The sequence below is a fragment of the Monopterus albus genome, unplaced genomic scaffold (genome assembly GCF_001952655.1).
Source record: "Monopterus albus unplaced genomic scaffold, M_albus_1.0 scaffold20.1, whole genome shotgun sequence".
Lineage (NCBI taxonomy): Eukaryota > Metazoa > Chordata > Actinopteri > Synbranchiformes > Synbranchidae > Monopterus > Monopterus albus.
Window position 1 is genome coordinate 465,546 of NW_018127900.1, and position 24,313 is coordinate 489,858.

Genomic DNA, 24,313 nt, shown 5'->3' on the forward strand with positions numbered 1-24,313 from the left:
CTGGGTTGTCATAATTTAGGTTGTAAAACAAACTCGTCCAGATTTCTAGATGAGAGAGCCGCACCACCCAAAGTGGGATGGATGCCGTCTCTACTAATCAGACCAGGTTTTCCCCAAAATGTTTTCTAGTTGTCTATGAAGCCCACGTTATTCTGGGCACCACCTAGACAGCCAGCGGTTGAATGACGACATGCGGCTAAACATGTCATCACTGGTCACATTGGGTAGGGGTCCAGAGAAAACTACGGACTACATAAATACTTCCACAAAAATCTAACACGTTTTTTGGAGATCAGCAGAAAATTAGTGCTGTATCTATAAAGTTGCATCTGTAAATTCAGCGATGTAATGTAAGTTGAGGACAAATTCATACTGTGACCAGGAAGACTGTGGAGTGGATTCCTTTAATGCAACACTCACATAGTACCTTTTTAGTTTTTGTGCTTACACCCCTAAAGGGCTATAAACGTATTTTCTTCACATCCTCTTTCCTGGCACCAAGAATGTTTGACTCAGAATAATATATGTATTTTGTATAATAGAAATTATGTTGCAGCCTAAGTTAGTGCTTTTGCAGAAATGCAGACAGCTGTAGTGAGTATTATTAGGAAGAATCATTCTTCCTCTTTCTATAGATGTTATGAAAATGTAGTCATGGCTTAACCTCGCTTTTGTTAAAACTGGGCTGGCACTGCCTGTTCTGTTTTCATCAGGGTTTAGAAAACCTAGTATCCTTTAGTTTTTGCAGAGCATTGAACAACAATATGACGGGTTGTTTTTTCCTCTTTAGTTGAGGCTTAGCAGACAGTGATCCCTGCTCTCTTAAGCAAGCACACAGAATGATGCACAGTAATCCCTTGCAGGGATTTGTTTCCCACTGAGTCTCTCTGTGGTACCCTCTGAACCATTGCCTCCTAGATTCTTATATTTCTCTTTCAGTCCTTTTGCTTTTTTATATTTCTCTCTTCCCCTCACATTTTTATGTCTCTTCTGCCCTACATTTCTCTCATGTAACGTTTTTTTAAAGCTCTTAGGCATTAAGTCTCCTAACATATCTGTGCACACGTGTGACTGAGCTGAAGCCCTTTGATACTTTCCCAGTGATGATCCTTGAGGTTATGAGCTGACAGGGTTTGAGAAGGAGTACATGGACCCCAGCTCGTAGCATGCGACACGGTTAATCTCTAACCTGCTTGGGAAATGGGTCAGTGCCTTGGCTACTGACAGGCGCTAGATGGGGCAGCTTACATGGGCAAATATTTAATATGGCTGAATTTGGGCTACAGGAGAGGGGTTTTAATACTATAATCTCCAGGATGATAGTTTCTCTTTATTCAGCAGTCATGTCTATCACAGAGAGGGGGGGTTATTGCTGCAGTTGTGACACAGATCGCTGTATTATCACCATTGTCCCTCTCTTGCTCTGCTGCTATTTTTAGTGCCTGAAATTACAAAAGTTGACTGATTGGTGTTTCTTGTAGCTTTATATAATTAAGAGATTAGGATGAAGTGCTCTGTGTTTTTGTGCTTGTGTGCAGCACTTGTGAATGTGTATATCAGCAGCATGCACGATTGTGTGTCTGTGGTTTCTGTTCTTGTCTGTTGAAACACCAGTTGGTGAAGGGATGCCTTGGTGATGTCACTTCCTTTAAGGTATTGTGGTTAGGTTTGCAGCTCTAAGCTGTTAGCCACTTTGCTCTAAATGCTCAAAGCTGCTCAAAATGTTTTGTGGGTTTAAACAGTCAGGGTCAACTCAAACATTCATTTTAATGGGCTGTAAACACCTCTTCCTCTTTTGGTAATTTTTTTTTTTTCTCTGATTAACTGGAGTTCTCAGCTTCTGGCAACATGAAGATCAGTTTAAAGATGATCGGTGCGCTACACTTTGCCTTGGTTTTAACAAAAAGCACTCAGTGTCAGTAGGTGTGCACTCTAGGTTCCTACTATATATCCGGAGTGCGCCATTTTGAAGGCACTTCCTTTTTATGGTGCAGTTGTTCAGTCAGGGTAAGTCTACAGTTTCCGTATGAGTGCAACTGTCATCTAATGAAACTTAAGAATGAATTTATTAGTATTCTTGTTTGTCTTAAATATCACAGTTCAGCTTTAATGTAGTTGTGTTTTGTAAGAACATTTTTTGCAGTGAGTTTTCTGTTACATATACATGTCGGCTGTCTCTCCTGGGTCATTGAAAGCAGTGGTGTTTGTACATACATATAGCTTTTAATTGGATGACTTTTGCATTAAAGAGCATCCACTTATGATGATACAACATGTCTTGGCTTTAAAAGTGTAATTTCTTTTCCCAAAAAGCTTAGTTTATTTTCCTTGTGTTGTCTTCATTGAGTGTTTTCACTTGTTTCCAGTGCTTCTTGCTTGTGAAAGCAAACTCCATTCTCATAATTTGTTGCAAAGGCATCGTCTTTATAATCACCAAGCTGATAGTAAGTCTGACTGCTGATTTGGCAAGGAGCACTAGTTTCTCGCTGGCTCCTTTCATGAGTCCACAGAGCAGCAGGCACTGATCAGAGGCATGCATAGATTTGCATTCATTTGTTTTCATTAGCCTCCGTACTAAACAAGAAAAAGTGGCCATGCTATAATGGTTGTTTGAACTTTGAGGCAAAGAGCCAGAGAAATGTATGTATGAAGAAGACCGCCACTATAGAGACGCTGTTGAGGTCGACGCCTCCTCCTCCTCCTCCTCCTCAGAACAGAGGAGCTGAAGGTCTCATCTACAGGCCTGTCATTTAAAGTAATAATGATACCGCTGTTCCATCTGTCTGTGTCTTCTATTGCATGCTAACCATTAATACTCACCCATGTGGTAAAAATTTCTCTTGTGTACTCAGCACAGAATAATATCCCTTAGGGTGGACTGATGTGCAAAAACATGTCTGAAGGCAAATGGAATTTGCTCTGCTTTCAAAAGTTGAGCGCAGTGGTGACTCATGTTGTTGCTGCAGTTATTTGAGACACTTCATGTTATCTGTTAATGTGTAGGCTATACCAGGTACTGGTTTGGCTCTGTATCTCTCCTCTACTCACTCTTTCTCTCTCATTCTTTCACACCTGTTTTTCATGCATATTCTTCCCTTGTGCAACAGTGTATAGCACTAGAAACTAAAAAATATCTTTTTAGATTTACTCTCTGAACCCTGTGCATTGTTTATGTTGAAAAACATTGAGAGGATAGTTTTATTATATTATAGGAATCATCCACTGAGTGTAATCAGACTGGTTCTCTGCCCAGTTAGCTGCCACTACTGGGGGCGACTGTGGTTCAGTGGGTAGAGTAGTTGTCTCCCAACCGGAGGGTTGGAGGTTCAAATCTTGGTGCCTGCAGTCCACGTGCCGAAGTGTCCTTGGGCAAGACACTGAACCCCCAAGTTGCCCCCGATGGTTAAAGCCATTGGTTGAGTTGGCGCCGCAGATGGCTGCCTCGGTTCTGTACCAGAAACAAATTCCTTGTATGTAACATACTTGGCCAAATAAAGGTGATTACTATTCAGACTTTTACAACGGTAGCCAGCCAGATTGTTCAGATCTTCTGCTGCCTTATGATAAAAGGTTTAACTATTGTGTTCCTCCCCTTTAAGCACCAGTGGGAAGTGGTTCAATTACTGCTGTTGATGATTTTAACAATATGCACTGATTTAAAGGCCCTTGTGAAAAATTCAACCCATCTGTACTATACATAAAAGTGATTACAGCCACTGATCTCCTGTAGCTCTGGAGTGTGGGCTGCTGGAGTTTCTGTCTAAAAATAGGTTCAAATAGGAAAAATGTTTGGTTGTCTGATACAGGCCAGTTTGTTTTAATATCTGTTTATGTATCTTTTGTTCCTTGACAGGTACAAGATTGAGGCATTAAAAAGAAAGTTGTCATTCAACATGGTCCCACCTCCCTGCCTATGTTTTTTTCCCCTCAGTATTCATCTGCAGTATTTGGATACGACAGAGGACTGTGCAAATTAAGAAATCAGCCTCTTGTTTTCACAAATAATTATTCTGTTTTGTTTATTCAACATGTTTAACATAGTTTTGTTGCCCCATATCTAAACCTTATGAGACAAATCTGAGACAGAGTCTTCAGAAGCCTTACATCCATACATTTGTTGCAAAATGTACTTTTAAGGATCTCTGCTGATTCTCCACTGATATTTGGTGCCAAGTATTCTAATCCCTTTTCTAATCTAGCTTTCTCTTTTTCTCCTCCCATTGTCAATGTTTCTCTTCCTCCATCACTCCTTCATTCTTCAGCCCCAGTCGTATGAAGCGGTGGAGCCCCTGGACCTGGAGGAATTCTTGATGTCACAGCTACGAAGTGGAGAATCAGCCCTGATGCAAGAACTTGGAGACTTCCCCGATGATGACCTGAAGGTGGAGCAGGTGGAGAAGGAGTGTCGCACTGTTCGACACTCTGTCCCTGAAGATGGGTGGGTTACACACCAATAGATATTAAACAGCAGAACAACAGAAACAAGTGGACCTTGGTGTAAAATAGTGCAAAAATGGTAGTAAGCAGTGTTTTTAGCCTCACAGTCATCAGTGCACATACTGTATATCTGCACTTTTCATGAACTTTGTGTTAGATAAAAGTCAAATGACAATCTTAATGCATTTCTGAAGGACAGGACTCAGTGAGTTTATTGGAATGCCTAAAATCATCCTAAAGCTATTCTGTCAGTGCATGTTTCAGCATCTTAGCATTCACTTGTGCTAACAATGTGACCATGAAGTACAGATTAAGATGGGAGAGGAATGTAAAGCTTACAGCTGTCTGTGAATGTTCACATGCGTGTTTGTGTACATGTCTTCTTATTCTCCTTTACTTTTGTCCCTCATCTTGTAGAGTGGAGCTTGGTCCCCATGTAAGAGACTGTGTAAAGACTTACACCCAGCCGTGGCTTGTGGTTTCAAGAAGGTAAATACTCCCTGAGAGGCACACAACAGTCATAGTCCGAGCTGTGCAGCGGTTGTACATGCTGTTAGGTTTCACGTTGCTACTTTAAAATGACAAAAGCAGTATTTCTAGAGATTAGACATGGAAAACCATGTTTTATTTTTGAAATAATACCTGATAGGATGTCCTTTCATTTTAGTTGTTACACTGTTGCATGTGTCTGTTAATCAGGAAACAAGAGGCCTGGGATACACTGGGACCTCCTGTCTGATACATTGTAGTGCAAATCCCCACACATACTCAACACACACATGTTGTGTAAAACTACTGTTTGTGTTATCTAGTTTGATTAGAAGTGCAGAGGTGTATCAGTTGTAGCCATATATTACCTTCTGGTGTGTGTGTGTGTGTAGGTGCCAGGGGGATGGTTGGAGCGCCTATTCAACTCGAGCTGGCCTGCACAAGTGTCTTCAGAAACAGACCTTTGACTCTGATGTTCAGCCAGAAAACCAAGAGAAACCAGTAAGGAACACAAATACAGTCAACCATGCATTTTAACACACACACTCACTCTTTGAAGTTTTTATTTCAATCTTAAGAAATGCTGGGATAAATTAAACAACAAATCTTCAGTGTAACATGTAATTACTGAGCTCTACGGGTGCTGGAAGGTAACTTTTTGAAGTGCAAGCTAGCTGTTCTTCTGGGCATCTAGTTTTTATTTCGAGCTAATCATCTTCATGCTCTGGCTCCATATTATGCAGACATGAGAGACTGGCATTGTTCTTCTCATCTATAGAAACTTTCAGCAAGAAAGCGAATAAGCTGCTTCCCAAAATTTCAAACTGTTCTTTTAAGTGTGCTTTCAAAGAAGGACAAATAAAGCTACTTTCCAACTTAGTCCTTGAATGCCAAGGTGTTGCACTTAGTTAAAGTGTCCTTTGTGAAGGGTAGACGTTTTAGTGAGAGCTGTATGGTAGTCCATACTGATCAAGGCTTGAGAGAAAGGCAACAGTACTGAATGTGAATGTGAGGGATGGGTGGGAACCCAGGGTGGGGGATGCTTTAACAGTGAACACAACAGTGTTTTGTTATTCCTCTTTCACCACTGTACTGGCCCTGTCAGGTTTACTCAGCCTGGGCTGCATGAAACTAAACCTGATTGTTAAACACACTCCAACCCTCAACACCTCTGTGGGCTTCACCACATAATCAGATACTGTAGATGTTATGGTTAAATATACGGTATACTATATTTAAAAAAAAAGACTCAGTAGCTGACATCTGCATGAAGTCATCAGGCTTTGCTTTCATTGTGGATCCATGCCTCAGTCCTCCACTGACATTATTTTGAGCCAAGTTCCCACCCTCTCTCACTGCATCATGCAGTCCCAGCAATCCAAGTTCCAATCAGCACCACTCTCAGCTTTGGGCTAGTTATCCAACCATCTCCCACCAGCCTCCTCTTGTTGCTCAGTCCTTGCCAGTTCTGGTTAATTACCCAAACCGAAAGGCCCCTATTAATGACACTGGATTCCCATGATCAACATGCAAGAAAGAGAGTGACAGAGAAGGGAAGAACAACACTATTGTCCTTCAGCACTTAATGGGACTCTCCTATGGTCAAGTCTGCTGTTGCTTTAGGGTGTGATGGTCTCTTGGAGATTTGGCAGGATGAAGCTTCAGCAGGGTAGAAGCTCGGTCAGTCCCAGCCTGTGGCTGGAGAAGCAGGATGTGAAACTGATGGAAGTGAAATAGACAGGAGACAGGGGTGGCAGAGGCCGAGGTTATGCCCTGAAGCTGAGTTTGAGTAATTCCATATGGTGCTGTTGCCAAATTGAGGGAATTGTTACTGATGGACAGAGAATGATCCAGTCAGATAAATTTAATACAATGTAATATCAACTCTTAATTACTAAATAGGAATTACAGTGTTTTCTGCTTCTGAAATGTTTATATACATCTGAATATCACACTACTGTATAATGTGAGTGAATTTAAAGGTTTTCAGCTCATGCCTGCTCATTTCCTGGTGCTCATTTTTATCCAAGTGTTCCCTTAATTGTTTTTGAGCAGTGTAGTATGCATAGATTTGGGACAATGTAGGGAGATTTAAAACGATAGGGGGAGAATTGGAATCTCCTTGAAATTATGATTATTCAGTTATTAAAATCTAAATCAAGTAATTACTTTAAAGGAGATAGCAGGCTTTGGCAAAATATCTGCTGGTATTCTTTACCTTGCACCTATTTTAATTAGTTTTCTGTCATAATAACACCCCCGGTATACTTTCATTTATACCTTATTCACTTTCTCATCTTTGTCGTTCTCCTGTTGCTCAATCTGTCCTGCTCTCACATTTCATTACACTCATCACATTCTCTCTGTCCTCCCTGACCCCAAACGCCACCATTTATCCCGACATTTTGTATTTCCCCAGGTCAAGTCTCCAACTTTAGCAAGGCTCACCGATGAATCTGGTCGCACGCTGACCTCCTCTGACTTTAACCTGCGTTGTTTAACTCCAGACCAGAGGGTAGAGGGGCTGTTGGCTTTCAGCAGCCATGAGGAGTTGGACCGCTTCAACCAGGAGGCACGGCAGGGGAATAGATACCCTGAGCTGTTTGCTCTGTATCCACCAGCTGACGAGGTGAGATGAAGACAGAGCTGGTGTACAGATACTATAACATACCAGTGCCTGCTTGTATAATTTTACATTTTTGAAGAAGGCATACCTCACCAATATGGAAACTAGTGTGAGCTTCAAAACAATATTACTTCATTAAAAGTTGTGCAATTGTGGGCAACAGACTAATGGTAATGTGATATGTTATGACGCAAGCCCTGATATATTTTCTAATTGTGACTAAGGTATCAAGAGACTGTCTAAAGGTCTTTTAGATCCTTCTGTCATGCTGCAAGAATTTTCAAAACTCTTCAAACGCTTTCTTCCACAAATGTTTTTGGTATCTTGCTTTCACTGTGGTGGGAACTGAGGAATTTTTCTAGTATTTATATGATATATGAGAAATAACAATAATATAAAAATACTCTTTTATAATAATAACATTTTTAAAATCTGTTTTTAAAGTAGATAGTTAATCTGCTACTATTTTAATGATAAACAACTTTTTGGCAGTAATTTTTTCAAGTTCCAAACATTCCCAGTTGAGGATTTGCTAAATTACTTTGCTTAATATGATAATACACTGAATTTACACCTTTCCTGTCTGTGATTGGTTGTACATTTGTATATTGTTAACACATGAAGAATGTGTTGCTATTTTCTAGTTTAAATTTCACTGCCTCCCAGTCCCAAGGTTCTAAAACGTCTCCAAACATTATAACTCCTCCCCTTTTTTGCATGGTTTGCAACCTTTTTCTGTTATTATGTTCCAGGAAGATGCCGTGGAGATCCGGCCCATCCCTGACTGCCCCAAGGAGCACACTGGAGACCGCATCCTGGTCCGATGCCAGGCCATCAAGTATGCCACTCATTTTCATTGCATTGTAGGAAGGAGAATAGCTCTAGAATTAAACAACGGCCTTCTGTTTTTCTTAGAAGTTGGACAAGGAACAGTTAGTTACTTGGGTTAAAGGTTACTTATTCCAACACCCTCTTGTTTATGAAAATGATCTTCTGCTTAGCATTTAAAATATAGTGCATTGTTCCATGTCACATGGAATCATGACTGAGTAGTTGTTTCAAAAAGGAGTGTGTGAGGGTGGAGGAGTGCTGTGTAGTGGTTGTTGTTTTCCAGAAAATCACTGTCCCTCCCTCTCTTTCTGGGATTTTCTTTCTGTTTCTTTATCATTCTCTCTCTCATTCTCACACACACACACACGTAGACCTTCATGGGGCCTACACTGACTTACATTCCCTGAGACCAACAGTAACCTTAACCATAACTACAACTTGCCTAAGCTTAACCTAACCCTTAAACTCAAATCTAATCTAAGTTTTAATTCTAACCTTAACCCAAAAATCAAGTCCTCAGACAGCCTTTTGAAGATGTGAAGATCAGCCACAATGTCTTCACAGCGCCAAAATGTCCACAAAATGATAGTACCAAGCTAAAAATTTGTCCGCAAAATCATAGAAAGATGCACACACTCCCTCACACATGCGCAGACACCAACACATAGTTCTGTTTTTCACTCTTGAACTCCCTCAGATGTTTGAGTTGAACTCTTTTCTCTGCTTGTGGTGGTTTGGCAGCTTCACCCCTGTCCTTTAACTCTCAGTCCAAACATGTCATTGCTTACTGTAATACATTTTGCTATTTCCCAATTTAAGAAAAAAATCTCTAGGCATATAATAGAACCAGAAACACAGCCTGAGTAAAAGGGGGAAAAAAGAGTATTAATGCTGATTATGTACTGTAAAGTATTTGTCTTCATTGCTATTAGTAAATAAAAATTTCCCTTTTCCTTCTTGGCTTTAAAGGTTTGAGATTGACATTGAGCCCATATTTGCAACTATGGCTCTGTTTGATCTGAAAGAGAAGAAAAAGGTAAGACAACTTTCACTGGAATATGAAATTCATAGTAATTCTCTAAATTTCTAATGCTGTCTTCAGGTTGTTTCTGAAGCTAAATGTGTGTGAGACATGTAACCTGCTTATGGAGACTGTAAGGATATCTTTCATTTGACATTTGTAACTTGGTCTGTTTTTTGTCCTCAGTTCTTGTTTGTTTATTATATATATGTGACTTATCACATACTGTATACTCACTACATTATATAGTTTTGTGGTGCTTGTAACTGATGCGATGGCAATACTGAGGGCAGGTATTACGGTTGTAAGTTACAGAAACAGCAATATACTGAGTTGTATTACAGTTGAAATCTGTGGGCCAAGTGTAGCCAAAAGGAAACGGAACTATTTAAAATCAAAACAGAAGATTAGACCTTGATATCACTCTTATTGTAAATAATCAGCCTAATACATAAGCAAAGGCCTATTTACATCAGTATTGTGTACATTGGTCTGTACCATGTCATGATCAGCTAATAACCACAACATTTACATTTAATTTATATTTTTTATACATACTCAGTTTGGTATGTAAAATGGTCAGATTGGTATATAAATACCGGTAAGCTATTGGAATCCTATTTGCTTCCAATGGCTGGGTCAGTTCCTTGCAAAGCAGCTTGCCACCATGAGTGTCTGAGTGTGTGTCAGTGGATGGATGAGAGGCAAAGTGTAAAGCACTTTGAATGAAAGCATTACCTAATACCTATAGTAGCAAAATCTGAAAAAAGATAATGACTTTTGCATTAACAGAGAGTAACACTCATCTCTTATTACAACTCAGTGAGGAGTTGGTGTAATCTACATGGTTTTATGTCCTCCTCACTGCTTATGGCCCTGGGCGTTGTCATATTTTGCTTCTATTACTATTAATACTGCACCCCATTTTCCAGTCAACCAATTTGATGTAGGGCTGTTTGAATGCTTTCTGTGGACTTACACAGCTAGATGTCTTCATTTTTCTCTCCTCTGGTGGAGGATTTAGGTTGTTTTTAAGTGCTCACCAATCTCTTAGATGATACACGGTTTTAGCCTCTGGCTTTGCCCTTATGTTAGCTGCACTAATGCTGCTGAGCTTATCTCCAGGACTGTCGGTCAGTTAAGATGGGGCAAAACAGTGCCCTGTTATTTTAAAAACAGACTGTATACGTGTAAGCCAATCTTGGGACATCAGATAGTGTAAGCCATGCGTCTTTTACATATTTTTTAAAAGAAGATGCTACAAATCGAGAACATTTTGACTCCTGCTTCATTCCTTTCTGATGTCAGAGCTGAAGTGTCACATTCTCACAGTGAATGTGACTAATTTTATCATGTGTCCTTGTGGAGGTCAATACCATCTCCTGCCAGTCACACTGAGTAGAGTCACTGCCAGACTGTTAGAGTTAATAAATGTTTGTCTTTCTTAATGAAGGAGAATCTGTGAAGCTTGCGTTGCATTTGCTCCTGACCCATTTATCTCTAAAGTTTTTCCGCAGCTCTTTTCAGTACACTCGTTTCTTTTTTTCTTTCTTCTGTGTTAGTGTTAGATTTTATTGTCTGCCACATTTCTGCTGCATATTTGTCTCACTTTTCAGTTTTTCTGCATCCCTTACTGCTGTCTCATGGGAATGCAGTTGCTGTGTTTGGTTTTGTGTTCACATCAGTTTTGTCATTTCACATCTGTGAAATCTGCAGCAGATGTTCATATAAATCCATATAATCCTCTAGTTATTAGCCATGTCTCTCTGGTCCACCCATCAAGGTGCAGTACACAGGATTTGATTCAACAAATGGCCTGACATCAGATTCATGAATGTTGGCGTAGACCGGCTAACAGAAAAATATATTCTCACAGTAAACAGAGCTGAGTATAGTCTATTTCTCTCTGAGTTTACTACAGGCATTTAGTAGTCCTCTTGTTGTTGTTGCTCAACAAGACTAGACAAGCCAAGTGTTGCTGGACTGTGACTGCAGCTCTGTGGGAGGACCCAGAGAGTGATCACAAGTATATCACAGCATTTTCACATTGCAGCGGGTTTCTGTCGCTACGTGTTTTGTCATCACTAAAAGCATTTATTAACCAAGAGCAGGATGACTGCAGATTCATGGAGCTGTAATGGAGGGTATTTTCAGGGTCTAAAAAGGCACTAGATCATGTGATAAGGTTGCTAAGTTGGCAACACAGGGCTGGTTGCAAGCGTGTCCCATTAGAAAATGTTAAGCATTTGTTCTTAAACGATATGTGTCAGTGAGTCAGAAACGTTGCCTCTGTGCTATGACAAAAATGTCATGTGAAAGAGGGCTACTACAGTCCTCATGTCTCACTGCATTCACAAGTAGTGGTTTGAAAGATGACTGGATGTTGTTATACTTGACCATGAATGACAACTTGGTGAGCGTTTGCACTTAGTTTGATGTGGGTGTTTTTTTCCTCTTCAGTTGGAACATGAAGCATATTTAACGCTTTAACTTTGCTGGCTTTGGTTAATGAGAAGTCATTTCTGTTATTCCAAGATGCCATTTGTCAGTAAGAGGTTGACTCCTCCACTGCAATCTTTTGAAATCTTCACTCTGGCAGGAAGTGGGCCTCATGTTAAAGTGAGCAGGGTCATTTTCACCATAATATCTTTGCAGGAGTTTAGCTTTCTTAAGGATTCTTATTATGACCTAGACTACTTTCCCCAGTGTAAGTAAAGTGTAAATAATCTGATCATAGACACAAGTCTGAAGGATTCCGGTTAACATATTGGGCAGGGTTGGTTGTCTAGAAGATTGATTTGGTGTGGTCACTCGTTGTATAAGAGGCCCTATGGGATGAGCAGAATGAAAGAGAGTGGCTAATGGCTTTCCAGTGAAAAATATCACATGGCATACACCAGACAAGGCCAGACCTGGGCATGTGGCCGTATTCCTGGCCAGAGGCCATTAGGGAGGCGAGTAGACAAACAGCAGTGGACTGAACAGATCACTGATCCATGATCAGTATTTGGTTTACATAAAATAAGAAGAGTAAAAATAAAAAGTAAAAAACATGTTTCTGGCTTTAAAACCTTTCATTTCTGTTTCCCTCCAGATATCGGAGAACTTCTACTGTGACCTGAATTCAGACCAGTTTAAAAACTTCTTGAAACCTCACACGCCACATGTGAATAATTCTGCTTTGGCTAAATCCGCCATATTCTCAATCACCTACCCTTCCCCAGATATCTACCTGGTCATCAAGGTAATAATCAATAAAGAATAATCTGTAGCATCTATGGAAAAAATGCTAACAACAATATGTACTGTAACAGAAGTAACATGAATTTTGTCCTGCCTTTAAATGAGTTAGTTTTACTCCCTAATCAGTTGTATATACCCCACAATTCAGTGCAGTACCATCTTTGCATTGCTTGCTCTTGCTGCCATGTATATTGTGCTTTTACCAATAAACTGCAGATTTTGATTAATGGTGAGCTGCTTGTGTGCATCCTGTCTGTTTTTTAGATTGAAAAGGTTCTCCAGCAGGGTGAGATCAGTGACTGTGTCGAGCCCTATATGACACTGAGGGAATGTGACTCTGCAAAGGTAATGTGCCATAGCAATTACTGTATGTGTCATTAACAGTCAAATCTCAAAAAAAGACAGTGTACATTTTTAATGCACTTTGAGTATAGAACCACCTCTAGCCATTTTTTAATTTTTTTTATTTTTTGGTTTTTCATTTTTAGAACAAGGACAAGCTTGAGAAGCTGCGAGGCCAGGCGGAGGCTTTCTGCCAGAGGCTGGGTCGGTATCGCATGCCTTTTGCCTGGGCAACAGTTAAAATCATGGACGTCATCTCTACTGCTGCGATAGACCACGATATCACAGACTCTGACAGCTTAAAAGGAGGTGTGTGCTAGTGCGTCCTTGCTTGGTTCTTTAGGTGTCTTTATTGTAATGACTTTGTGTGTGTATTTCCTGAGACGGTGTATTGTTGTGTGTCTGTATCATTTGATCCATGACTTTTACGTTTTGTTTCACCAGGTAAATCCAGCAGCATTGACCGGAGAGCACAGCTTCCCAGGAGGAACTCTGAACGTTATAGTGGGATTGATGATCAATTTTGTAACATTTCTGCCTTCAAACGTGCTACCGTCACCATCAGCCCCATCTTCAAACAGGTCAGACCACCACCCACACAGAAAGACAAATCTAGTATTTCCTTGCGATACAAGATGCATTAACTCGTGGTTATAGCATGGCCTTGTCTCATTCTTTACTCAGGCATGCTCTGCAAAATGTTGTGCATTCCATCGGGTCCTAGTAATGTTTCTACCATAAAAAATCCACCTTGGACAAATGTTTCTAGAAAACAAAATAGAAATCAGTAGCTTCACTGTTAAAACCATTTCTGTTATGCAGACATCCTGGTACTCTGATCCTTTGGTGCTGGTCACCCTGGCTTTTCATTAAAACATTTTTTTTTTTTTTTATCACTCAGTAGTTAACTGTGCTTTATGTGTGCGTGCATGTGCACCTGGTATTACTCACACTGTGAGGACTGAAGCCTGTTTACACACTGATATTGTTGGGATTTGGCCCAGATGCAAGTCCCCACCACGTAAATCATTGAATTATAGCGTGAAGCCTTAGTTTTAGATTAGAGTGAGGTGAGGGTAACAGCAAGGTTAGGTCTGGCGAGTAGTGGTGTTCGGGTAAGTGTCCAGGAGATTAATGTAAGTCAATGTAAAATCCCCATGAGGAATGAAAACGAATATGTGTGTGTCAGGAGGGAGAGCGCCTGAGTGATGAGGACTTGCTGAAGATCCTGGCTGAGATCAAGAAAACCTCCAATCCACAGAGGAGAATCAAGGCGATACCAGGTCAGCTCTCATCATGTTCAAACACATTCTGAGATTTTATTTTATTTTATTAACTGAAGAAGTAGTTGTTCATCATGGGCAATGGAAAAACTACTTAACACCAGTTGAGGACTTTTTACAGTCTAAGGTGAGTCCAAACCTGTCGCCAATAATAATAATAACAATAATAATAATACACATACACACACAATAGGTATTTCTCACATATGCTACATTCAGACTACTTGCTGAAGTGACTCTTAAGTTTGATTTTAAAAAAATGTTTTTCTCTCCAAGAGACTCAGATCTGATCTCTTTACGGATGTGCGAACAAAACAAATCTGATTTTTTTTTTTTCTTTTTTTTTTTTTTTCTTCCCCCAGATCAGATCTGGGGCACTTGCGTATGTGGTATGAAGTCTGATTCATGTCAGACTTCTGACTATGTGACCTCTGTCGCAACGGTCAGATTAGAATTCATGTGGTTTTGTTTCAGCATCTCACTCTTATGTGCATGTGCATATCTCCTGTTGACATCATTCAGTGTCAGCCCTTCTCTGACTGGTAAAAATAATCCTGGGAGGAGAGCAGCAACATGTACGGGGGTCAGTGGAGAGATGAGGATGTTTTACTTCTGTTTCACATTCATGGAGAAGGTTCTCATCAAGCCAAACTGGAAGGAACACATTTAAACCAAGCAGTTTTTCAGGGAATTGACTGTTGAACAAATGACATTGTTGTTATTGTTGTATGCATGTAACTAACTTTTCAGTTAAATCTGTGCACGAGTGGCAATTCAGGATCTCAACAGGGTTTACACCAGAGCTGGAGACATGTCACTTACAAACATGAATTTGGACCATCAACACAAAAAGACTGGATCTGACAAAAAGCAGGATTGAGCATAAGGCCTGTGATGTGAACGTGGTGTTTGTAGATGACTAATGTCTGAACCGGGTTTATCTCATATCTTCCAGGGTTCATAAAACTGGACATGTCCCCAGTCCACACCACACCACAGGGATGTTTGTCCACTGAGCTCATCCCTCTCCTACCAGTACCTGAGAAAACTGTGTTGCCAGTCAAAGAGGTGCTGGAGTTCCCATCCAGTGAGGTTTATGTCCCTCACAATATTTACAGGTGTGTTGGAGGATGTAATATACAGTAGCAAGAAAAAGTGATGGCACTGTTTTCAATTTCCTGGTTTTCTGCATAAACTGGCCATGAATTACGATCTGATCTTCACCAAAGTCACAAATGATTCATACTGTTGCTTGAGGTATTAACCAAGTTTGCTGGCTCTTAGTCATGCTGTACTTGTCACTCAAGAGGTGATATCAGCTTTGCTTCTTTTAGTCTAGTGCCTGTATTTAGGTATTTCCATTCAGTGCTATTTGTGAAATTTCTTCTTAGTATAACAATAATGACACTTCGTGTGTAAGCCCAGGTTTAATTCTACTCTAAAATGGTTTTGCATGTACAGTAGTTAAACATGAGTAACTTCAGGTGTGAACAAGCCCTCTGCATGGTAATTACATACTAGCATTCTCTGAGCATTTGTTCAGTGGAATCTGCAGTGTCTCTTTGTATCTCAGGTTTCAGGACAGATGATAGTGTATTAAAACCACAGAAGGTCACAGTAAATTACTAGTTGTATGTTTGTTACAGTACCTTATTAAGATGTTGCTGTGCAGACAGTGCCATCTAGTGATGTATATTGGAACAGCCTTATTTGATATTATAGGAGCGGTTTGGATTAATTATCTATTAATTAAACACAAAGTCTCTCTGGCACCTTTTCTTTTCCTCTGGCTCTGTAGGAACCTGCTCTATGTTTACCCCCAGAGGCTCAACTTAGTCAACAGACTGACTTCAGCAAGAAATATCACCATCAAAATCCAGTTTATGTGCGGAGAGGACCCTAGTTGCTCGCTGCCTGTGAGCGTCTCTCTTTATGATTTATCGACTCACAGCACTGTTATAATAATGAAATTGATTTGTCCTATTTCTCCTGTGGTTTCCCCCCTCTTGTCTATTCCCAGGTCATTTTTGGAAAATCAAGTGGCCCTGAATTTTTGCAGGAAGTTTATACCCCTGTTACCTACCACAACAAGCAAGTACACATTACTGAATTACGTTATACTGTTTGTAACATCTGTTTGGCTTCTTTTGGTCATATTACCAGTCTGAGTAACTCTCATTGTCTCTGTTTGATTTGATTTATTCTTTCAAACATGTAACGACAGTCAATATGTCAACACACATAATTTCACACATATCCACAAATGCATTATCAATTTGCTTATACCTAGTACATCCTTGAACGGAGTAGGAAGAAGTCAGACTTATCTAGTCCTACCCCCTAACATCATCTTATCATCATTGGTTTGCAAGCAGTATTACTACATAGATAATTTTGTTCTACACCACGCTAGTGATATACTAAAAAATATTAGACTGTTAACATTCTTACATAATTACATACTTTGATAATTATCTTCTACATCACACAAGTAAAAATATTACATAGTATTAACATTCATACACCACACCCACAATATTACACCTGATTAATCGTTAAACCTGTTCTTGCATATATCTTAATTGACACAAACCTTTATATTTATGTTTAAACTCATCAATTCTATTACTATAGTTTTTGAATTCCACCAGGTAATAAATTGTTCCTGGCTTTATACATAAACACTGCAGTCTTATATCCCACTAAATCGAAAAATTTTAACAATTTAGACTGTATGAAAGCTCCATTGGTGTGATCCCTATACCCCATCTTATGCACAATTCTTATCGCTCTTTTTTGTAATATATACAATGGTTGAAGTGAGCTTTTGTATGTGTTTCCCCAGTTTTCAACGCCATACTCCAAGTATGGTAAAATCTGTTCCTCCCTGACATTCTCTCTTACACACCGGCTTGTGCTTTTCCTTGTCCATCCTTGTTCACACCCATTTTTCCTCTGTGTTGCTTAATATTTTGCCATCCCTCAGGTCCCCAGACTTCTATGAGGAAGTGAAGCTGGCTCTCCCAGCCCATCTGACAGAGAGACATCACTTGCTCTTCACCTTCTACCACATCAGCTGCCAGCAGAAACAGAACCAAAGCGGCAACTGTGAGACACTCATCGGATACTCTGTAAGATTTTTGACTTTACTGTTTGTGTCTGAATACAACATCTTGAACCTAAATTAAATCTGTGTTAATGTCTTTACTGTATCTTTAAAATCAAACATATCAAGCAAGATTTTATATTTTTGGATGAATCAAGGTAATTCTTGCTTTCCAACATGACAGCATAGAACAGTGTCTGATGTTAAAGTGCTCATAGCTGACACACTGAACTTTGTGTTTGCTTCTGATCCAGTGGCTGCCAATGCTGAATAATGACCGACTGCAGACTGGCCAGTTCTGTCTGCCTATTATTTTGGACAGGCTGCCTGTCAACTATTCACTGCACCCACCCGAGGTATATAGCTCTACCTATTTAATCATTTAACTAGAATTACCACCCTACTGCCAACCAGTAAAGTTGCAGTTTACATATGTCTATCCATATATGGTGAAGGCTTCGAGGAATGGACTGACAACCTGAAAACATAATGCCTCCGGCCACGGCTGTTGTCGGTGTGGAGGCATAAAAGAACATTCTGTTTGTTCAAATCATATTATGTAAAGGCTCCAGAATTTTCTTGCAAATAAATCAAGTATTCTTAAAAGGCTATAGACATATTAAGAACTGAACACAGACAAAGAAGTCAGTTATTTTTCCTATGTCTTTGTTGTATAGAAACTTCCTCTTCAGGTTCCTCCAGTTAAGTGGATGGAGGGTCACAAAGGACTTTTCAACCTCGAGATTCAGGCTGTGTCATCTGTACACACACAGGTGAGTTATGTTGGACACACAAAACGCAGCAACAAGATGTTTACCCTCTTGGTCTGCCTCCAGCACGATTATGTATCAGTCCACACACGTACTACAAGTATCCACCCTGGAGCGTTCGATGCACATTGTCGCTTCTCTCCATCTCATTCTTCATTCTGTTGTTGCTTTTTTATCTCTTTGCTTCCCATAAAAGTATCACAATGTGTAACAAATCATCGCTTCCCTGTACCAGGACAACCACCTGGAGCGTTTCTTCACCCTCTGCCATGCCCTGGAGGGTGGAGCTACATTCCCTCTACGGGTCAGGGATGAGAAGATTCCAGAGAACAAGCTGGAGCATGAGCTAAAGCTCAGTATCATCTCCCTGCCCTCCTCCAGTTTAGAGCCTTTGGTCCTCTTTCTCCACCTGGTGCTGGATAAACTTTTCACCCTCATCATGCAGCCAATGGTCATCGCTGGCCAGACCGGTGAGGAATTAATACTGACGCAAATAACTCAAGCTGACACTGGTGTTATAAAGAAATAACAACTCCTGCATATTTGGAAATGTATGTATTCAAATAAAGAATCAGCAGATCCATCAATAATGAAAATAGTAGTTAGCTGAAGCCCTAGTTACACATGACTGTAGAGTGAATTTGGAGACAGAAAATGTGACAGCAGACCAGTTAAAAGACCCTCTACATGTCATTGAATGTTGAGATAGCATATACTTTTTTTTAAAGGTAAATGACACTGACATTATGACTCTTGTGATCAAATACTGCACTTATAAGGCTGCAACAACAATTTTGTGTCTTAATCATTTTTTATAGTAAGTAAAATGTCAAACATTTGTGAAAAATGTTCCAGAGCTAAAGGTACCAGCTTAAAATTCATATTACTGCGTGTACAGAACTACACAAAACTCAAACATGCTAAAATTGTAAAAGCAGCAAAGAAAAAAATCTGCAAAACATCATGTTTGAGTATCTGGTACCTGTGAATGTTTGACATTTCTGCCTAACAAATAATTGAATCTATTAATCACTTATCAAAATTGTTGCTGATAAATTCATTAATCAGCTAATTTTTTTAGCATTGACTGACTGACTGTAATGCAAAGCATGAATGTAATGCAGTGTTTAAGGATAAAGAATTTTATTTGTCATGATGTTCCTATAGTGATATTGTTGATGATAACAGTTTTCTGTGCTCTACAGCCAATCTGGCCCAGATAGCCTTCGAATCAGTGGTGTCTATTGTCAACAGTCTTCATAACAGCCAAGAGCTGATCAGGGACCAGCAGGGCAGGAACAGCCTCTTAGCGACCTACCTTTACTGGGTGTTCCGTCTGCCGGATCCTCCTCAAGACATGCAGAATGCAGGTAGTGACACTGTTGTCCTTTTTCCTTTGATTATATTTGCTGTGATTATTTTAAGAGGCCATCTTTTTTTTGTATGTCACTTTTGTTCAGGTGGTATCCCTTCAGCAGAGAGCCGTTACAGCACCATGGGTCGGGCCACAGCAGCCACAGTTGGCAGTATGCTCCTTCAGTCCAAAATCCGCAGCAGCAGCAACCCCGATATTCCCGGTCCACACACCTCTGATGAAGATGCTGAGGTCAAAAACATCCTCTCTGCCAAGGTACAGAGGGTTTCCTCAAAACAGATCTCCCACATTTCTTTAAAAACAGGTACTCCACTTTACAAAACCTGGATTTCTAGCTCCCAAAAGAGACTGCTAATTAATGTCTTTATACTCTAGAGGGTAATTAGGATTGATTTGAAATGTTTTATAAAGTAAACCTCTTCTGTTTTTTTTTTGTTTTTTTTTACTTTTGTAAGGTTTGCATACCGACACACACACATACACACACACTTCTGTATGTGAATATCCCAGCATGCTTCCTGATACAAACAGAACAGTCATTTGCTATTCATCCTCACAGTACATTAGGTGCTGTAATAAAACGCTAGACACCCACTCTAATGAAAGCATCCATCACGTTTAATGTGATAGTAACTGTGTGTTTCTTTCTCCAGGGTCTCAACAACCCAGGCAGTCGCATGTCCACTTATGTGGATGTAAACAACCACCAGAACCCCACAGGAAGCACCAGGCCCTCTAACAGAAAGGTAAAAAAACGTTGAGCTTTTATTTCTTGCCACCACACGGGTTCCCTCTGTAGCCTTGATTGTCAGATTTGACATTGATTCTGCATTTTGAGTTTTCATGCCAAAACAAAATTGATGTTGGTGGATTGTAATGATTTTCAATGGTAAGGTCAACTGTCTCCTTAAGATGGAAATAAAAGCAGTAAGATTTGAATTCAGGATGTAACGAGGTGACAGTGTAGACAGTGTCATTGAACCAATGACTGAGTCTCTAATCACATTTGGATATGCCATCGAAATGGCCTCCGTGTTTATATATAGTCTGTGATGGTAGCATAGAAGCTGTCACTCTGTGCTCAAGGAAAAACACAATGCCTACTGTAACTGGAGGGAAACAGCAAATATTTACTTGGCACAAAACATATTCAAATGATATGATCACAGCAATGTTGTTCAGCTCAGGATAAACATATTTAATTTCACTTAATGAAGCTAAATTGTATAGTAATTTGTAAGCAAGTTATGTACGACAAGGTTTCCAAATGTAACAAAACAAAAGATGATGTAGAGACAAAGACAACATGATGTGCAGTGTATTGTTGCTATAGTTACTTACTGTCTATTATAGCAGAGATGAAGTGGAGATTTAAAATGGGTCTTTAGAACAGATGCCTGTCTCAGTTATATAATTTTAATGGAGATGTGCCTGTCATCCAATTATGTAGAAGTCATGGTGGTAGTATAGCATGGTAATAACCTATTTACTCTGTATTTAGCCTTTAATACTTTAAAATTGCTATTTATATACACTCACCGGCCACTTTATTAGGTACACCTGTACATTTGTATGCACTTCAATGTAACACTTTTGCCTTAACATTTGTGTTTATGAAGCTCAAAATGTTTCACTTTTTGGTGAAGTTGTCATAAATGTATAATATTAATTTATATGTTTTATATGAGGTTTATTATGGTGAGCGTACCCCGTATGTGATTGGCTAACACGGTGCCTTTGCCGGATGATGTCACCAGCCGGTGCAGTGCAGTGAGAGTGAAAATAGCATAGAAGGTCACGCACAGCTTCAATTAGAAGTTAGAAGCTCATGCATAGTTTATGCACAGTTATAATGTGTGAAGAGACTCCTGTGAAATCCTACAGGAGAGAAGCCAGTCAGATGACTTTGTGGCAAAACCCTTTACAGTGCTTGCATATTGATTTGTATTTTACTGCATATGATAATTCATACTCAAAGTAGAAGTGAATTAACATTCATTACAGTTAGTTAAAGCATTTTAAAATGCACCTGCACAGTTTTGCATTATGTGACTTTCAGTCAAATAAGACTATTTTCTAGTCATATATTTTGTCATTGAAGATGTCTTAAAAATAGCATTAAGATCTCGTCTCGTTCTCGTGAACCCAGTATCGTCTCATCTCGTGAGCTAATTGTATCATCACACCCCTAATAAACGTATGATTGAATTTATGCATTTATGACAATTTCACCAAAAACTGAAACATTTCGAGCCTCATAAACACAAATGTTAAGGGAAAAGTGTTGCCTTGAGTTGCATACAATTGTACAGGTGTACCTAATAAAATGACCGGTGAGTGTAAATAGCATTCATGTGCAATGTGGACGCACTGGATTGACCGTGAAAAGCATAAATGAATTCAGTAATTATCCCATTCACAATTCTTGGTGGTGTTTATATTGAAAGACAGAAAGCACCAGCTTCTTAATTTGATAAAAAGAAAAGACCTTTTCTAATGAATTCAGCTTCTCACTGTCAGTATTGTGTGTGCATTCAACAATATTCATACCTTTGAGCTATTAACACCAGTTCCCACTACTGACCACAAGGGGGGGCACCGGCACTGATGCTCAGTGTGTTTTGGTGGATATTTTTTAAGCTCAAAGATCAGCCAGGATTTCCCAGTGATGTATAGTATAATACTTGAGAATACCATATTTAAAATGATACTGTTTATTCCATCAGCTACCAAAGTGAAACCATGTCTCACTATACTCTGTGTATTTTCTCTCTTGCAGCACTTTCATGAGGAGCTGGCCCTACAGATGGTTGTCAGTACCGGGGTCTGCAGAGAGAACGCATACAAATATGCCTGGTTCTTCTTTGAGCTGCTGGTTAGTGTGATTTATTTATTTATTTATTTATATTTGCAAAAGGGGTGTGTGATTTGATTTTAGTAATGAAAGAAAAGATAACACCTGCTTTTGGTGTTGATGATAAATGGGTGATATAATAAAAATGACTCACACTAAATACATAACCCTGTGGCCACACAACTTAAAAGATGAATGATATTTTTATAATGTAATACATAAAAGGGCATTTTGAAAAAACCTGTAGTCAGTAATTTATCAAGTTGTTTGACAACTTATCACTTTTTGGAGGTTTAGAAGTGTATTATCACTCGCCTTCCCTCTCATACCTTAACCTGAATGAAAAATCAGGATGGGAAAGGCATGATAATGGTATTTCCTATGTTATTTGGAGTTTATTCAATTTAATGATTTTGTGTTTGCTCTGTGTGCGATTGCTTAAACAGGTGAAAAGTATGGCTCAGCATGTGTCTCAGCTGGACAAGTATGGTGTCCCTAGAAGAAGTCGCTTCTCTGACAGATTTAAAGATGACATCAGTACCATTGTTTCTGTGGTTACAGCTGAGATTGGCACTATCCTTGTCAAACAACCAAAGGTAAGGGAAATGAAAATAAGCCAATAAATTAAGCTCATCTCAACCAAATCAATATAGTTTCCACTACAAACCTTCAAATGCAAAATGCAGCATTTGTGTTCCTTCTGTTCCTCTGGGCTGAATGGGAGCAGTTTCAGCCTGAGTGTACATGTTGTCAGTGTCCTCCAAACCACAGGGAGTTGGTAGTGCTAATTATATTTGCTTCTGTGGTATCAAAAGCTCAGCTGGCACGGCTAGATGCTCGACAAGATCCACTCAGTACAGCTTACTGATGACTGTTTGTTGATTGTTGTTGTTTTAGGAGTTAGAGCAAGCAGAGAAAGTCAACATCAGCCTGGCCTTCTTCCTCTATGACCTGCTGTCACTCATGGACCGAGGATTTGTCTTTCAGCTGGTGAAGAACTACTGTAACCAGGTAGAATAACCCTGATACCAAACCAGAACTTTTCAGCCTGTGTCTTTAAATACTTGATCTTTAGTCGTTTCTTGCAGGAGAGTAATTTTTTTTTTCTTCCCATGTATGTCTTTGTTCTGAAACGGTTTGACATTTTAGTGAATGTTTGCATTGCTTTTATATGGAAAAAAAGATAAATTTTCACTCTATTTATCTTCTAGATGTCAGCTAAAAGTGTTTCAATGCCAACCCTGATCAGCATGCGTCTGGAGTTCCTGCAGATTTTGTGCAGTCATGAGCACTACCTCAACCTGAGCCTCTTTTTCAGCAGCGCTGCCTCTGCCCCCACCTCACCATGTCCTTCCATCTCCTCACAGGTTTGCCCACTTGTCAATTAATATTTGCAGTTGTTGCATTCGCACAATTTGGATTTACACTTTAAGTATTCTTCTTAAATTTCTCACTAAGGTACAAAAAATGTTGTATACATATTGGGGTGTTTGCTGTCTAGGAGAACAAAACTTGTAGAATGAGAAATAGAAATCAGCTTTAAGGAGAATTGAAAAGCCGACTTTAGGAAGCTCTGAGATAAAGGAGATTAGATGGGAATTTAGTCCGTAAAGCATGACATAGTTTTTGAAGAACTGTTTAAAAAGTACTCTGCTTTGTATTAAGCAAAAACCTTACCCTAATTTTGTTTACGCTTTTCAGAGTTCCGGTTCATGTAGTTTCCAGGAGCAGCAGAGGATCTTAGGGCTGTTTGAGCTTTCTCAGGAATTCAAGCAGCAGCACTACCTCACCGGTCTGGTGCTTACAGAACTCAGTGCTGCCCTGGACATGGAGTCAGAGGGGTATGAAAACACAGAAACTTTCAAGTTGTTCCTAAGATATTGCCTCCCCCTCTACCTTACTATTAGAAATCTGTAATAAAAAGTGGTACCTACTT

At 39.6% G+C, this 24,313-nt stretch overlaps 1 protein-coding gene across 1 annotated transcript in view; it reads left to right on the forward strand.

Moving 5' to 3' along the window:
• Positions 1-24,313, forward strand: part of dock8 (dedicator of cytokinesis 8) — a 53,140-nt gene that overhangs the window by 10,726 nt on the left and 18,101 nt on the right. The window contains exons 3-28 of the mRNA XM_020593669.1: positions 4,263-4,438; positions 4,855-4,926; positions 5,319-5,427; positions 7,346-7,555; positions 8,305-8,390; positions 9,353-9,419; positions 12,499-12,648; positions 12,912-12,992; positions 13,136-13,298; positions 13,434-13,570; positions 14,179-14,272; positions 15,228-15,390; positions 16,071-16,188; positions 16,293-16,363; positions 17,259-17,403; positions 17,633-17,734; positions 18,056-18,151; positions 18,384-18,618; positions 19,354-19,518; positions 19,609-19,778; positions 20,177-20,269; positions 22,303-22,398; positions 22,824-22,973; positions 23,275-23,388; positions 23,589-23,744; positions 24,079-24,218. Coding sequence (XP_020449325.1) covers positions 4,263-4,438; positions 4,855-4,926; positions 5,319-5,427; positions 7,346-7,555; positions 8,305-8,390; positions 9,353-9,419; positions 12,499-12,648; positions 12,912-12,992; positions 13,136-13,298; positions 13,434-13,570; positions 14,179-14,272; positions 15,228-15,390; positions 16,071-16,188; positions 16,293-16,363; positions 17,259-17,403; positions 17,633-17,734; positions 18,056-18,151; positions 18,384-18,618; positions 19,354-19,518; positions 19,609-19,778; positions 20,177-20,269; positions 22,303-22,398; positions 22,824-22,973; positions 23,275-23,388; positions 23,589-23,744; positions 24,079-24,218 — 3,359 coding nt within the window. The remainder of the gene's footprint in view (positions 1-4,262; positions 4,439-4,854; positions 4,927-5,318; positions 5,428-7,345; positions 7,556-8,304; positions 8,391-9,352; positions 9,420-12,498; positions 12,649-12,911; positions 12,993-13,135; positions 13,299-13,433; positions 13,571-14,178; positions 14,273-15,227; positions 15,391-16,070; positions 16,189-16,292; positions 16,364-17,258; positions 17,404-17,632; positions 17,735-18,055; positions 18,152-18,383; positions 18,619-19,353; positions 19,519-19,608; positions 19,779-20,176; positions 20,270-22,302; positions 22,399-22,823; positions 22,974-23,274; positions 23,389-23,588; positions 23,745-24,078; positions 24,219-24,313) is intronic.